Consider the following 17,241-nt stretch of genomic DNA (forward strand, 5'->3'; position numbering starts at 1 on the left):
TTTACAGTTTGTATTGCACAACTCCCACACAATGGAATGAATTAATGTAATCTGTAGAAGCAATCCTCCACTCTCTTTATTTACTTGGTTTTGTTTCATGTTAAATTTGAGTTTAGTTTTCCATGAGATTTGAACTGGAGGATGTACGCATCACTGCGTATTTTAAGAAATGTTTATAAAGTGCTTAGAATGCTAGTACAATAAAGGCTATTTTATAGGTAAACTAGTACAGTGGTTCTCAATCAGGGTATGCGTACCCTTGAAGGTACGCAGAGGTCTTCCAGGGGGAACATTGACTCATCTATATTTGCCTAGCTTTACAGCAAGCTTCATAAAAAGCACTAGCAAAGTCAGTACTAACTAAAATTTCATACAATGACTTGTTTTTGCTGCGCTATATACTATACGCTGAAATGTAAGTACAATATTTAAATTCCAGTTTATTTATTTTATAATTATATGGTATAAATGAGAACGTAAGCAATTTTTCAATAATAGTGTGCTGTGACACTTTTGTATTTTTATGTCTGATTTTCTAAGCAAGTAGTTTTTAAGTAAGATGAAACTTGGGGGTACGCAAGAGAAATCAGTTTCCTGAGAGAGATACAGTAGTCTGGAAAGGTTGAGAGCCACTGAACTAGTAAATCACAGTAACTTTCAGTGGTCAATTAGATTAACATACTTGGGAGGTTTAGGTGCTAGTAAGGATTCTCATCCATTCATTGACTACTTGTTAATCTCTTTTGTGACTTGGAAGGGATTCAGGACAACAAATATTGCATTTCTTCTTCATTCCTTAATCTGTTCTTATTTGGCTGATTTTAAAATCTGTTTTGTTAAACCACAGTTCTGTTTCATAGGTAGGTTTTTGCCTTTACGAATGTGGCAGCTCGTTGAAGTAAGTTATCTATAAGGTCTTAAATTATGACTACTAGAGTAGCTATTATCTATGAATAATTTAGTACAGCATCATATTGCAGGCCATTTAGAAGACCTCTGCCTGAGATTCTTGTTGATATCAACTCGATGATATGAAAGTTCTTTGCTGCACTGATATTTTAGTGCTCCCTTTTTGTTCGGTTCTAAGGTTTTGTTAAGACTGGAATAAGGGCACAAAGGTAATGTGAGTATTTGACAATGATTAACAACAAAAATAACTAAGAAATAAACAATGTTTGGTTTTGAAAACAAACATTTGATATGTGTGTGTCTTCAGTGTTAAAATGTGTTCCTTAAATTTTATTTTAAATCTTGTACTGGTTAAATGCAGTTAGCATTTATTCCAATTACCACAAAATGAACTTCTTATTTTAGAAAGCACTTTGTTTTGCTGGCATCTTAATTTATTGTTTTAAATAAATTATCAGAATAGGGGAAAACAATGGCTCACAAAATGCTTGATTTCAAGAGCAAAATTTTTCATTGCATGTATAATTTTAAGAAGGGCTTCATTTAATAGAAAGCATTAATACAGGTACAATGGATGTATATTCATGTAACATGAGATTTCTCAGGAGACACTGATAATGTAGTTGCTGGAGCTCCTAATATACAAAGTAGTGTGTATTCCTTTAGGAGGCTTGATTTTTACTATTGAATGCATGATGTTTATTTTTAAAAAAGTGCTAAAATAATGTTTTTCCCCCCTCAGCATTCTGGTTCATGAACCAGTTTGATTAGTGACAAAATCCTAACAGTAGTAAACGCTCGTATCTGGTGAGGAGCTGCTGAAGGAAGGAAGAAACATACCTACATTAGAAATATGACAAGGGAAGAACAAACATGTGAAAGCATACAAATCTCTTAGTGGTGGAGACAACAGCAAGAGAAAATAAATAAGCAGATTAAAAACCTTAAACAAAGTATTTTCTCCAAATGGTTATGTTTGGAAACATATTGGAAACATAACATATTAATATTCTGGAAAGCTGTAATCTGACACAGTGATCTCATAGTTTTGCTGTGTGGCTGACTACTTCAGAAACGCTTTAGATGCTAAAGATAACAAGTACCCAGGAACACCCATTTGGATTTTAAGATTGTCATGAAGTAAGCTTAAAGGGAGGGTCTAAATTAATTAAATAAATAAATCACTGCAAGTAAGGGAACCTGAAAATAAAACTCCTGACTTTGTTCTTTGTTCATATCCAGAAGGCCTGAAGCTTGGTTAATTGAGAGAGGAAGTGATTGTTTTTCCACACACAGATTAAAACTCTTTTCTCTAGTTTTTATTAACATCTGTTTAATTCTAAATGAAGAAATATATGCCTAGAAGAAAAGGTCTGTCTTTTAAAGATTAACAAATGATCTAAGTGCTGTTAAAGCCAAAACGCACACTTGACACCTCCAGCCCTCCGCCCCCCCCCAAAAAAAGAGACAAGATTTGACGTTCCTGATATTTCTCAGGTTAGACACAAATGCAGGAAAAATATATTTTGAGGGAGGAGTTAGTTATTAGACAAACAATTGAGCCAGTATTTCATGAAAAAATTACAGGTAACATAAAGATTGTTATTGTAATATCTAATGTTAATATTCACGTGAACAGAATTTTATTAGAGTATAGTGAACTGTAAGGTTATCTACCGCTATACTTACATAAACTTGCTAGTTCCATGATTTTTAATGGCTAGATTATTTAAACTGTAAAATTCTTTTCTAATGTTTATTACTGTAGCAACATTACCTTTTTATTAATTTTTTTTATTCATTTATTAATTTATTTTTGTCTAGAATAGATTTTGAGCAAAACCAGTTAAGTATATTTTAGTGGTATTTGGTAGTTCTGGAAGTGGTGTTTGCCTTTCTGAATAGAGTAGCTCAGAGGGGTCTGTTGGAGGTGGGCAGGGAAAATTCTTGCCAAGTATCGTGCATGGGGTTTGCATACCCATTTCCAAGGACCCTGAGCCCTGGTCTACACTACAAGTTTTGGTCGAATTTAGCAGCGTTAGATCGATTTAACCCTGCACCCGTCCACACGACGAAGCCATTTTTGTCGACTTAAAGGGCTCTTAAAATCGATTTCTGTACTCCTCCCTGACGAGGAGATTAGCGCTGAAATTGACATCGCCGGGTTGAATTTGGGGTAGCGTGGATGCAATTCAACGGTATTGGCCTCCAGGAGCTATCCCAGAGGGCTCCATTGTGACCGCTCTGGACAGCACTTTCAACTCAGATGCACTAGCCAGGTACACAGGAAAAGCACCGGGAACTTTTGAATTTCATTTCCTGTTTGGCCAGCATGGCAAGCTCATCAGCAGAGGTGACCATGCAGAGTTCATCAGCACAGGTGACCATGCAGTCCCAGAATCGCAAAGGAGCTCCAGCATGGACCGAACGGGTGGTACTGGATCTGATCGCTGTATGGGGAGATGAATCCGTGCTATCAGAACTCCATTCCAAAGACAAAATGCCAATATATTTGAAAAAATCTACAAGGGCATGATGGACAGAGGCTATAAGAGGGACCCGCAGCAGTGCCTTGTGAAAATTAAGATGCTCTAGCAAGCCTACCAAAAAACCAAACCGGCAAATGGCCGCTCCGTGTCAGAGCCCCAGACATGTCGCTTTTATGATGAGCTGCATGCAATTCTAGGGGGTGCCCCTACCACTACCACATCCCTGTCTGTGGACACCTGCAAGGGGGGAGTCTCACGCAACAAGAATGAGGATTTTGGGGATGAGGATGATGAGGAGGAGGATAGCGCACAACAGGCAAGCAGAGAAACCATTCTCCCCGACAGCCAGGAACTGTTTGTCACCCTGGACCCAATACCCTCACAACCCTCCCAAGGCGGGCTCCTGGACCATGAAGCTGGAGAAGGCACCTCTGGTGAGTGTACCTTTGTAAATATAATACGTGGTTTAAAAGCAGGCGTGTTTAATGATTAATTTGCCTTGAAGACTTGGGATGCATTCGCAGCCAGCACAGCTACTGGAAAAGTCTGTTAATGTGTCTGGGGATGGAGCGGAAATCCTCCAGGGACATTATTAAGGGGACAGTCAGAGGTGGCTATTCCTGCTGAGCTATTTGCCTGTGGCTGAAAAGAAATCATCCCCACTTTTAGCCATGCGGTGGGAGGGGCCCATTCATGCTGAGCTGTTCGCATTTGGCTGGCGGGGATCTTCCTTGATACTAGTCACGCGGTGGGAGGAGGGGTGAAGCGATCATCCCAGAGAATTGGGTGGGGGGCAGGGTTTAGTTGGGTTTGTGCTGTACGTTAACCCGAAAACTGCAGCCCCTCCTTTTAAATGGCCAACCCAACAGGTGCTTGGTATGGGAAAGGAGGGCGTTGCTGTTTGAAACCATTCCCACACGTTATGAAGGTTGAAGAATCTGAAAGACTGTGGCTTACCATGGCTGCCTGCAGGTCAAATTCTGTTGCCTGGCCCTGCATGTGTGATCTCTCACACCAAACTGGCAGGCCCTCAATATAAGAGGCAAAATGTGACCTTGTACCGAAAGCACATGTGCTATGTAATGTTAGCAGCTTGGTTCACCGTGAAAGGGTCTACCCAGTGTTCTCTAAAATGTGTCTTTTTAAATACTACTCTCCCTTTTTTTCCTCCTGCAGCTGCAAATGTTTCAACGCTCCCCCTATCATCTCTGTCCCAGAGGCTAGCACAGATAAGAAGGTGAAAAAAACACACTTGTGATGAAATGTTCTCTGAGCTCCTGCAGTCCTCCCGCACTGAAAGAGCTCAGCAGAATGCGTGGAGGCAAACAATGGCAGAGTCCAGGAAAGCAGAAAATGAACACGAGGACAGGAGGGACGAACAAGATGAGAGGTTGCGGGAGCAAGAGGAGAGGTGGCGGCAGTGTGATGAGAGGAGACAGGATGCAACGCTGAGGCTACTGGGGGATCAAACTAATATGCTCCGACGTCTGGTGGAGCTGCAGGAAAAGCAGCAGGAGCACAGACCGCCGCTGCAGCCCCTGTGTAACCACCTGCCCTCCTCCCCAAGTTCCATAGCCTCCTCACCCAGACGCCCAAGAACGCGGGGGCGAGAGGTGGGGGTGGTGCTCCGAGCACCCAACCACTCCACCCCAGAGGACTGCCCAAGTCACAGAAGGCTGGCATTCAATAAGTTTTGAAGTGCAGGGAAGTTGAGTGAACCAAGGGGGTGGGTTTTCATCAAGGAGAAACAAACAGAACTGTCACACTGTAGCCTGGCTAGTCATGAAACTGGTTTTCAAAGCTTCTCTGATGCGCAGCGCGCCCTGCTGTGCTCTTCTAATCGCCCTGGTGTCTGGCTGTGCGTAATCAGCGGCCAGGTGATTTGCGTCAACCTCCCACCCTTCCATAAATGTCTCCCCCTTACTCTCACAGATATTGTGGAGCACACAGGAAGCAGCAATAACAATGGGAATATTGATTTTGCTGAGGTCTTACCGAGTCAGTAACGCGCTTTGAAACATCCAAATGCACATTCTACCACCATTCTGCACTTGCTCAGCCTATAGTTGAACAGCTCCTGACAACTGTCCAGGGTGCCTGTGTATGGCTTCATGAGCCATGGCATTAAGGGGTAGGCTGGGTTCCCAAGGATAACTATAGGCATTTCAACATCCCCAGTAGTTATTTTCTGGTCTGGGAAGTAAGTCCCTTGCTGCAGCCGTTCCCACAGACCAAAGTTCCTAAAGATGCGAGCGTCATGTACCTTTCCCAGCCATCCCACGTTGATGTCAGTGAAACGTCCCTTGTGATCCACCAGTGCTTGCAGCACCATTGAAAAGTACCCCTTGCGGTTTACGTATTGGCTGCCAAGGTGGTCCGGTCCCAAGATAGGGATATGCATTCCGTCTATCGCCCCACCACCAGTTAGGGAATCCTATTGCAGCAAAGCCATCCACTATGACCTGAACATTTCCCAGAGTCACTACCCTTGATAGCAGCAGCTCAGTGATTGTGTTGGCTACTTGGATCACAGCAGTCCCCACAGTAGAATTGCCCACTCCAAATTGATTCCCAACTGACCGGTAGCTGTCTGGCATTGCAGGCTTCCAGAGGGCTATTGCCAGTCACTTGTGAACTGTGAGGGCTGCTCTCATCTTGGTATTCTTGCGCTTCAGGGCAGGGGAAAGCAAGTCACAAAGTTCCATGAAAGTGCCTTTACGCATGCAAAAGTTTTGCAGCCACTGGGAATCATCCCAGACCTGCAACACTGTGCGGTCCCACCAGTCTGTGCTTGTTTCCTGGGCCCAGAATCTGCGTTCCATGGCATGAGCCTGCCCCATTGCCACGAGGATGTCCAAATTGCTGGGGCCCGTACTTTGAGAGAAGTCCATGTGCATGTCCTCATCACTCTCATCACTGCGCTGCCGTCGCCTCCTCGCCTGCTTTTGCAGGTTCTGGTTCTGCACATTCTGCAGGATAATGCGTGAGGTGTTTACAATGCTCATAACTGCCGCGGTGATCTGAGCGGGCTCCATGCTTGCCGTGCTATGCCGTCTGCAGGAGAGCAGAGTTACAGTGGAAGCCATGGCTGACGATGGATGCCACAAGAATAGATATTTATAGAGAACGACGAGAGGACCTGTGAGGTGGATTCAGGAGAGCAGAGTTGCAGCAGAAGCGGTGGAGGACGACGGTTAGTACTGCGCACATTTCCTGAGGAAGAACACACGTACCTGGTAGCCCATGACAGACAACATGGAGAAATTCACTATTGAGACAATAGCAGCAGAGCAGAGTTGCAGCGGAAGTGGTGGATGATGATGGTTAGCAGTCCTACTGCACCACCTGCTGAAAGCAGTATGGCGTCCGCACGGAAAAAAGGCGTGAAACGATTGTCTGCCATTGCTTTCATGGAGGGAGGGGCGACTGACGACATGTATCCAAAACCACCTGCAACAATGTTTCTGCCCCGTCAGGCAATGGGAGCTTAACCCAGAATTCCAATGGGAGGCGGAGACTGCGGGAACTGTGGGATAGCTACCCACATTGCACTGCTCTGTAAGTCGATGCTAGCCATGGTAGTGAGGACGCACTCCGCCGACTTAATGCTCTTCGTGTGGACATACGCAATCGACTGTACAAAATTGATTTCTAAAAATCGACTTCTATCATCTGACCTAATTTCGTAGTGTACACATACCCTGAGTCCTGGCCAATGTCGTGGTGCAGCTGGTAGCTAGATTTTAAAAACAGGTTGACTTCCTGCCAATAGCTGCTGCTGCAGGGAATAAATGGGAGGATTGGGGTTGCCTGTGCTTTCTCTTCTTCCTGCCTGAGCTGTTCTGCCTTCCAAGGGTTCCGAAAGTAGGGCTGTAGGGGAGTAGATGCACCAGGGTAGGTGGCCATAAAGACCACAGAAACCACGCTAGCTCCTGCAATCAGTGAGTGGGAGGGGTAGCCGCCCAAGTCTTCCCTCGTCCCAGTGCTTAGAGGGAGAGAGATTGACCACACAAGACAGAGGAGAGACCTATGATGGGTGGTGAATATGCAATACAGATAGACATTGAAGAACCGTGAGGGGAGATGTGAGGATGCATCTGGGAATGGAGATGTACAGAGGGGGGGCCACAAAGAATGAGACCACAGTGCACAGTCAACCTGTGGAACTTGTTGCCAGTGGATGTTGTGAAGGCCAAAATTACAACTGTAGTGAAAAGAAGAATTAGATAAGTTCATGGTTCATCAGTGGCTAGTAGCCAAGATGGTCAGGGATGTGACCCCATGCTCTGGGGGACCCTGAGTCTCTGACTGCTAGATGCTGGGACCGAATGACAGGGAATGGATCACTTGATGATTGCCCTGTTCTGTTCATTCCCTTTGAAACATCTGGCATTGGCCACTGTTGGATGACAGATTCGGGGCTAGATGGACCATTGATCTAACCCAGTATGGTCATTCTTATGTTCTTATGTCCTTATGATGAAGAAAAGCCTCAAAATCTTCAACTGGCATGAGTGAGAGAAGAAGGGAGAAGGCTGAAGGGGACTGCTACAGAGAGGCCCTAACGCCCCACATCCCAGTAGAGAGTAAGTGTAGGAGATTCCCCTGAATATTCAGGGGAATGAGCCTGTGGTCCTTCCTGGAAAACACTGGGCTGCCTCCACCTATAAAGACAGGAGCGGGCAGAAAGGGGGCGACTTTGAGATTGAGGGAAGAGTTCAAAAGGGAGGAGTAGAAGAAAGGAAGTGTAATAGCAATGGGGCTAACGAAAAGGCAGAAAGGAAGAGTCATAGGAGGGACAAGAGCAAGACATGGAGACAGAGGTGACATAGATTGAGCTCTGTGTGTGCAGAGGAAGCAACCTTTTAAAAAAGGGGTGTTTCTCATGTAAGATGGGGTGGGGGCACAGTAGGGTTTTATATCTATTCTAGTGAATATTAATTTTTCTGTGCCTTTTTCTTTTTTTGTGCTTCTAAGAAAAAAAGAGTTTAAAATTCCCATGTGTACACACAACACCCCAGTGGCTGGGAGCCGGATGGCCCCCCCCACCTGTGGCTTGCTTAGAAAATAGTACCAATCACTTGGCCCTTATGTAGGGAAGTATGAATTTCACACGTTTAGTGGGCATTTTTATGTACAATATTTTTGTGAGTGTGTGTAAAAATTAGCCCTTTCTGTGTGTTTCAAATATAAAATATTTTTCATACCATGGTTGAAAGATAACTAGTATTGTTTTAAACTGTTTAGTTTTATGTAGGTGAGCTGTTAAATAAATGCCATTGTTATGGTACAATCAATAATCAGAGCTGCATTGAAGACTTTGTGTTTATTTTTTCTTTCTTAGCTTCTATCAAGTGGTGATTTTATGCAATGGCATCAAGCCACAGTTCTTCACCAGTGCCTCAGTCAAACAGTAGAGATGCTTTCTTTAAAAAGGAAATGGATTCTGCTAAACGCTTTCGACCTGTGCAGTCACTGCCTGATGTATGTCCCAAGGAACCTACAGGTAATTTTGGCTTGTAAGGCAGATGAAAATACTGTTACAGTCAGTGGTCTGAAAATTAACCTGAAAATAGTCAATAAAGTTCTCTTGTTTTCTGGATAATACTATGAAATAAAATGATATATTTATAGGTAGAGTGGGATTCTACTTACTCCACCTCAAAAGCACCTCATTTTCTTTTTGGAGCACTGGAGATCTCCACCTCACATTGAAGTCACCATCCTTATTATGAAGGAGAAGAGGATGAGACTTCTTTCAGAGCCTGTGAAAGATCAGCCAGAGTATGGTTGCGAGACAGGCAATTCTCGCCCTGCGGGGCTAACTGCTTTGCTTCTGTGACACTCCCCAATCCTTCTGACGTGGGGAGCAAGAGATCAAGATGGGTAACTCTGGCACTCCCATAAGGCGGTTTCTTGGTTGTATTGATAGCTGTCATATGGAATGCTGAGGGTAAGGGGTGTAAAGTGGGGGAAATAGTGGGATTTTGAGAATTCCCTAAAGAAGCGTGTGACTGTAGTTCTAGGTTGGTGGGTGCAGTAGTTCTTCAATTTGATATATTTAGTATATCAAGTCTACAGACTTCTGTCTTTCAAAGGGTGCCAGAAGAATTAATTGATATTTGTGTGAAGATATTGAAAGAATATACCTCTAATTGCATATTTATGATGTGGTTTGTGCGATCTAAACACAAAAATGTGAGTGTGTTAGATTGTTGGGGAAGGGGATTATGTGTCTTGGTACACAATCCTTTCTGTAGATAAATTTTTGAAATTTGTTGTTTGCTTCAAGAATTACATCGAGTTTACTATGAAAAAAGTGCTTTCAAGTTTTTGTCTTAATGGACTGTCTTATCTTTTGTGCTTATAGGTGATCCTAATAGTTTAGGTGACAGCCCATCTCTAGTTGCAGATCAGCATAGATGGACAATTTATCATTCCAAAGTAAATCTTCCAGCGGCGCTAAATGATCCTAGGTTAGCAAAAAGGGAATCCGATTTTTTTACAAAAACATGGGGACAGGACTTTGTGGACACAGAAGTCGCACCTTCATTCTACCTCCCACAGATAAACAAGGAAAATTTTGCATTATATCAACAGGAAATCATTCAGGTAAAGTACCAAAGTTAGGTACATTATGGGTTAAAAAAGAAATTTCAGAGCCATTTGAGTTTGACACCACTAACTAACTGTATCCGTTAATAGTCCATCATATTATTACCTAATAACTACCTGTCTAGTTCTATGGTAGTTGACTCTTCTCTTGACCTTGGTATGGTGTGCTGTAAGTTCACTGTTCTCAGCATTAAAAGCATTGTCTAAATTCTCTCTCCCTGCTATTTCATTATTTTTAGTTCCTGAGTGCTATACTTTTGTTTTAAATGTACAGACCTTATAATTGCTATTCATCTTTGCTATTTCCTTTTGGTTATTAAAACTTCACTGATTATTCTTAAAGGATTATTCAGCAGTTACACTCTATAATGTAAAAAAAAAAAAAAAAAAAAAAAAATCCAGTCACCTGATCAAATGTAAAACATGACTAAATTGTTGCTAAGAATGTCTTTAAAATGGCCTATGTACAAAACGCTTAAATATAAAATAATGAAGTAGGAAACAGACCTATTGTCAGCTGGTGAAAGCCAGAGCTGTTTTTAAGTTTTGAAAAAAGAACACAGCCTAAAAGAAGATGTGGAAATCTGCTGTGTTCTCTGTTTCTTTGGCTGTAGCTTCCTTTAACTTTTGGCTGCTGTGATGACCTGATTGTCAATGCTTCCTGCTGAGTGTAGTGCTTACTCCTGTGAAGTCAATAGGACTGTTTATGTCAGAGAGCATTATGCTTGGTTGCATTTGCAAGATTGGGCCCCAGAATAGCAGCCTTGAAGTGTTATACAATTGCCCAGTTCTGATTATTGAACATTTTAAAGGTATTTTTAAACACTGCCACCTATATATACTTTAATTTATGTATTCAGATTAGGTGAATTATTCTGTATTCATGTTTCTGCAGGTTTTTTTAGTCCTCTTTTCCCCTACAAATACATGTTATTTGGGTACAAGCTACAAAATTACAAGAGAGAGGGCGTTAATGCAGATGCAGGTTTAAAATAATCTTCATTATTATTGTTATTATTTGTATTATTGTAGCACCTGGGAGCTCTACTCATGGTCCAGGACCCCAGTGCAGCAGTCACGGTGCAAACACAGAACAGAACGTACTGAACAAACTTGGTTTAAGAACCAATAACATATATTGAAATTTTTCAGCATCATAAACCCTTAAAACACTTGTTTCGGGAGTATAAAAAGGTGTAACTGCATCAAAATGGTATTAGTACTGGTAAAATATGGGGGGAAGAATTGTTTTTAGAGCCATATGTTTGTATAGCCAATATTAAAAAAATTAAATAAGCTGTTGCATTAAAGTGAAATGTAACTATTTGATTGTGAAAATAAACAGGGTATTGGAAGAAGAGGCATGAGTTGCCCATGAAAGAATTTCTGATGGATCTTGCAGCTTCAGCCTGCTATGAAAAAATAATCTCTGAAGAAGAGGACAAAATAGAAGAGTCTTATAAGATGTGGAACCCATGTTTAAGCTTTATAAGTAAAAATAGAAGCTTAGCTTAGCTAAATGGAGTGTAAGGTTTCACTGTGGTGCATCTAAGTAAGGTGGGGGAAGGTCAGTAAAAGGATGTTTTTATTTTAGTGTAGGATAATTTGCAGATTAGACTGCAAATAAATAATGGCTGTAAGTGTGTTACTGCAGTCAGTGGATATGTATATTTCATTTTGTGGGGAGGAGAATTTAGATCATATGTCTTAAATAGTTTCATTATCTCCCTTTCCGTGATGTAAAATCAACAAAGAAATAACTTACCAACCAAATAACAAACAAGGATTTCAACCGCCAGAGTGGTCATTCTGGCACCTTTCACATGCACTTAAAATTTTAAGAGGGAAAAATATCTTAGATTAAAAATGTTCTGAATATTCCCTTTAAAAGAAAAAAAAAGATTTTTTTCATTATTGTATTAGTGTCAGACTAGTTCTTTAATATCTTTTCTCTTTTATAGAGAGAGAAGATCCATGAAAGATGCAAGAATATTTGTCCTCCTAAAGATACCTTTGACAGGACTCTCTTACATACTCATGGTAAACACCTCATCTTCTTTTACTTGTTAAAAAGTCATTTTCTTTTCTATAATAGATAATATAACATACTAATCATCTCCTTTTGTTGTTCCGAAGATATTAGCTGTAGAAATAGCTGCTGGTGATTTATTTATAATGATCGCTGAAAATCTAGGCATGATTGGATAGAGACATTGTAGGTCAAAAAACTAGTGATTCCTGCTCCTGAATTCTTCCTTGGCATCTCTGCATTCGCAACTTGACATTACATCCATGACAGTGTTTCCTTTAACTTCCTCTTATTAAAAAAAAAAAAAAAAAAGAAGAAGAAAAAGAAACGAGATTATGCGATTGTATTGAGTTTCTGGCTACTGTTCATGTTCTGAGTAATGAAGAATGCCTGCCCCTCTCCCCCCCCCCCCAATGGAGAACAAAAATTGGAATTTGTGACATTGTGGCATCCCTGACATACTGAAAGATCATCATTAGGAAAGGCTGCTTGCATGGTTCTTTTAATGGAGTCTGTAGCTGTAACAAGACTGTTTCTCCTGATATATTTTGGCTTTGTAGTGAGATATCTCAGGTGATCAAGGATTGGGAACTGGCAAAAAAGACAGGCAGAGAAAGTATAATGGACAATCTGAAGTTAGCTTGTATTACTTAATCTTTCAGTTTCCCTTAAGGGAGTTTCACTGGCAAAGCACTGCTCATTGAATGAAAGTTTGTCTGCATCCCCTGTTCCTAGTAATTACAGAATGCTTCCCTATTTTTATTTACTCCATTGGATTCAGCTCGTCTTGTCAGGCTTTCTAATACCTCTATTACCTCCATTTTTTTTCCTTTCCATGAAAAATGAAGTCCAACTTTTTTGTCTTTCATAGTTTAAGTTCTTGAGAACTAACTCTTACATTTAGCTATGCTTTACCTTTGTCAGCACAGTAATATCCTTCCTCTGTTAACTGCCCGTAGTACTACACAGGGGATCTTGAAAGTGTAATATTATTGAACAGTATCACAGCTTTTGAATGGATAGCCTTTATTGTCAATGAGTACTGTACTTGTTAAAATGTCTGTTTAAGGACTGTAGCCCAAAACATGCACCCCAGAAGGCTTGAGTAAGAATAACTATTCTGAGGAAAGGTTGGTCTGCTGTGCAAAGCCAAACAGGATAAAAATCTCTGCACCAGGGAGCTAGAGAGTGGTTTTGGGAGAACAGAGCTCTCCACCCACTGCAGCTCCCAGTGTTGGGGTTGCCTATCTTTCTCCAGTCTTAGAAAACGCAACCTGGGGTCTCTCAGCTAAAGGAGTTGCTACAGCCTGAGACTGAGGACAGAAGGCTGAGGGATGGTTCCTGGGCTGCATTGTCTTTTGTGTTTAATACAAATAAAGTAACACCTCTGCAGGCGAGAGAAGTGCTGGAGATGGTAAAAGCTCCCTTTCACCATGGTGATTGTGAGGGGAGGAGGGGACCCTCCAAGTGAGCTATGGATTTCTTATTTCATCTGCTTCCCTTTTTGGCCTGATGAGACTCTGTACACTCTGATTGAGCTCCTTTTATGTGACTGAATTAGAGTGGATGGAGCCCTAAGAGTGAAATCATCCCGCTTCCAAATGGGGCCAGGGCATGGAGCTCCAGTGCAGCTCTTCTCCTGTCCTAATTCTTTCCTTCCCTCTGCAACCACCCCCTGTGACCATCACTTCAGCTTATGGACTGGAACAGTACTACCTCTATGTCACTTGCACAGAGTGATAGGGTCACTGAGTCGGTGTGGATCCTGTGGTCCCTCCCCATCACCACCCTGTGTGCATCTACCCTCTGGGTTTAACCCAGTGTGACTGCACCACCAGCGACCTCCCTAGAGAGCACCAGTGGGAAGCGGAAGTGGTGCAGAGAGCCTTACGCTGGTCCTCACCAGCAAGATGAATTTCACCCTGAGTGAGTTTGAAGCACTGGGTTTCTGTTATGGTATGAATAACACATTTATTTTTAAAGCAGTCAGAGTCGGACACATCTGAGTGCTGCACAGAAACTGTAGCTAAACCCCCCCCCCCAAAATTACCAAGGGCAACGAGGCCTTTAATCGCTGATTATTGAAATTAATTGGTTTAATAATTTTGCTGATGACTGACTATAGAAGACTGCAATGAAATCTTATAATTGTCATGCTAGTTTACTTATATTTTATTTATTTTTAGATAAATCCAGGACAGATCTGGAACAAGTACCTAAGGTATGATTGCAGTACAGTATAGGCTTTATTAAGGAAAAATGTGCTTGTCAGATTTCTAGTGTAAGACTTAATAGTGTGTGTGTGTGCGCGCGCGCGCAGATGTATGAGGGAGAACTATTTTAATAGGTATCCTCTGACCCACCTAAATTGTAGTAGTGCATGTGGAACTTAGACAATGTAATCCAAATGGATAATACTTACGGTTGTTTGCTATTTTTGTCTCCTGAGCTGTATTTGTTCTTTTAGTGGATATTGAAGGTAAAACACAACTGCCATTATTTTCAGGCCTTAGTCACTAAACAATCCTAGAACCATGTACGAATAGACAAACCACGCTGCTTTCTACTGAAGCGTGGCCATGGTCTGCTGGGTACATTTTCCAGAAAAGAAACTCCTGGGAGGAAGGAGGATTTGAAGGTTTGGAGGGGCGTGGGAGGGAGTTTGATACAAGTTTCTGAAGTTACTGTGTAGACCTGAGTCTATTACTATTTATTGTAGCACCTAGGAACCCCAGTTAAGGATTAGGGACCCATTGTGTTAGACACTGTACAGACAAGTCACAAAGAAGACCATTCCTGCCCCAATCAGTTCACAGTCTACATGACAGATACGTCGTAACAAATGGTCAAAACAGACAAACCTACATTCCATTTTATTCAAACTGAAAAAATTGTCCAGTTGATAAGTTATTAGCAGGTAAACGGTTTAATGTTGATCACTGCATGTCCTGAGGGTTTGTAGAGGTGTAGCTAAAGTAGCTTTCACTGTAACTTTTAAAGTTAAGGCCAAGGAACAGAGGGTGCTTGATACTGATTTCTCGCTGTTGAATCCTTTGATGTCATGTGTGGTGCTTGGGGTGAATGGGAAGGAGATGGTTCAGTTCTCCTGGAAGTTCCAGGCATTATAACAGTTTTAAGGAGTTAAAACTAGGCCAGATGCAGATGCTTCAGAGACAATGCTTCATTGAGATGAACAGAAGCAGGGACAAAATTATTTGGCCTTTTTGTGGCCAGAGTTTTATAGATTCATAGATATTAAGGTCAGACGGGACCATTATGATCATCTAGTCTGACCTCCTGCACAATGCAGGCCACAGAATCTCGCCCACCCACTCCTGCGATAAACCTCTCACCTATGTCTGAGCTATTGAAGTCCTCAAATCATGGTTTAAAGACTTCAAGGTGCAGAGAATCCTCCAACAAGTGACCTGTGCCCCATGCTACAGAGGAAGACAAAAAATCCCCAGGGCCTCTTCCAATCTGCCTTGGAGGAAAATTCCTTCTTGACCCCAAATATGGCGATCAGCTGAACCCTGAGCATATGGGCAAGATTCACCAGCCAGATACCAAGGAAAGTAACTCATATCCCATCCCATCACAGGCCATTGGGTCTATTTACCATGAATATTTAAAGATCAATTAATTGCCTAAATCATGTTATCCCATTATACCATCTCTTCCATAAACTTATCAAGTTTAATCTTGAAGCCAGATAGGTCTTTTGCCCCCACTGCTTCCCTTGGAAGGCTTTTCCAGAACTTTACTCTTCTGATCATTAGAAACCTTAGTCTGATTTCAAGTCTAAACTTCCTGATGGCCAGTTTATATCCATTTGTTCTTGTGTCCACATTGGTACTGAGCTTAAATAATTCCTCTCCCTCTCTGGTATTTATCCCTCTGATATATTTATAGAGAGCAATCATATCTCCCCTCAACCTTCTTTTGGTTAGGCTAAACAAGCCAAGCTCCTTGAGTCTGCTTTCATAAGACAGGCTTTCCATTCCTCGGATCATCCTAGTAGCCCTTCTCTGTACCTGTTCCAGTTTGAATTCATCCTTCTTAAACATGGGAGACCAGAACTGCACACAGTATTCCAGGTGAGGTCTCACCAGTGCCTTGTATAACCGGTACTAACACCTCCATATCTCTACTGGATACTTCACCTGATGCATCCCAAGACCGCATTAGTTTTTTCATGGCCATATCACATTGGCGGCTCATAGTCATCCTGTGATCAACCAGTACTCCGAGGTTCTTCTCCTCCTCCGTTACTTCTAATTGATGTGTCCCCAGCTTATAACTAAAATTCTTGTTATTAATCCCTAAATGCATGACCTTACACTTCTCACTATTAAATTTCATCCTATTACTATTACTCTAGTTTACAAGGTCATCCAGATCCTCCTGTATGATATCCCGGTCCTTCTCTAAATTAGCAATACCTCCCAGCTTTGTATCATCCGCAAACTTTATTAGCACACTCCCACTTTTTGTGCCGAGGTCAGTAATAAAAAGGTTAAATAAGATTGGTCCCCAAACCGATCCCTGAGGAACTCCATTGATAACCTCCCTCCAGCCTGACAGTTCACCTTTCAGTATGACCCGCTACAGTCTCCCTTTTAACCAATTCCTTATCCACCTTTCAATTTTCATATTGATCCCCATCTTTTCCAATTTAACTAATAATTCCCCATGTGGCACAGTATCGAACGCCTTACTGAAATCTAGATAAATTAGATCCACTGCGTTTCCTTTGTCTAAAATGTCTGTTACTTTCTCAAAGAAGGAGATCAGGTTGGTTTGGCACGATCTACCTTTTGCAAAACGATGTTGTATTTTGTCCCATTTACCATTGACCTCAGTGTCCTCAACTACTTTCTCCTTCAAAATTTTTTCCAAGACCTTGCATACTACAGATGTCAAACTAACAGGCCTGTAGTTACCCGGATCACTTTTTTTCCCTTTCTTAAAAATAGGAACTATGTTAGCAATTCTCCAGTCGTACGGTACAACCCCTGAGTTTACAAATTCATTAAAAATTCTTGCTAATGGGCTTGCAATTTCATGTGTCAATTCCTTTAATATTCTTGGATGAAGATTATCTGGGCCCCCCGATTTAGTCCCATTAAGCTGTTCGAGTTTCGCTTCTACCTCAGATATGGTAATATCTACCTCCATATCCTCATTCCCATTTGTCAT

The 17,241-nt window shown here is 41.7% G+C and overlaps 1 protein-coding gene across 13 annotated transcripts in view; it reads left to right on the plus strand.

Moving 5' to 3' along the window:
• Positions 1-17,241, plus strand: part of VPS54 (VPS54 subunit of GARP complex) — an 82,614-nt gene that overhangs the window by 12,736 nt on the left and 52,637 nt on the right. For 5 of the 13 annotated variants that reach the window (XR_005224950.2, XM_043543977.1, XM_043543975.1 and 2 more), the window contains exons 2-5: positions 8,743-8,904; positions 9,769-10,010; positions 11,975-12,053; positions 14,229-14,263. Coding sequence is in view for 12 of the 13 variants with exons in the window: in XM_043543977.1 (XP_043399912.1) it covers positions 8,769-8,904; positions 9,769-10,010; positions 11,975-12,053; positions 14,229-14,263 (492 nt within the window). In the remaining variant the exon portion in view is untranslated. Of the gene's footprint in view, positions 1-6,350; positions 6,592-6,986; positions 7,985-8,742; positions 8,905-9,768; positions 10,011-11,974; positions 12,054-14,228; positions 14,264-17,241 lie in introns of those variants that run through there. The other 8 variants (XM_043543979.1, XM_043543981.1, XM_043543982.1 and 5 more) reach the window with 4 other exon arrangements.

This window comes from Chelonia mydas, chromosome 3, assembly GCF_015237465.2.
Source record: "Chelonia mydas isolate rCheMyd1 chromosome 3, rCheMyd1.pri.v2, whole genome shotgun sequence".
Lineage (NCBI taxonomy): Eukaryota > Metazoa > Chordata > Testudines > Cheloniidae > Chelonia > Chelonia mydas.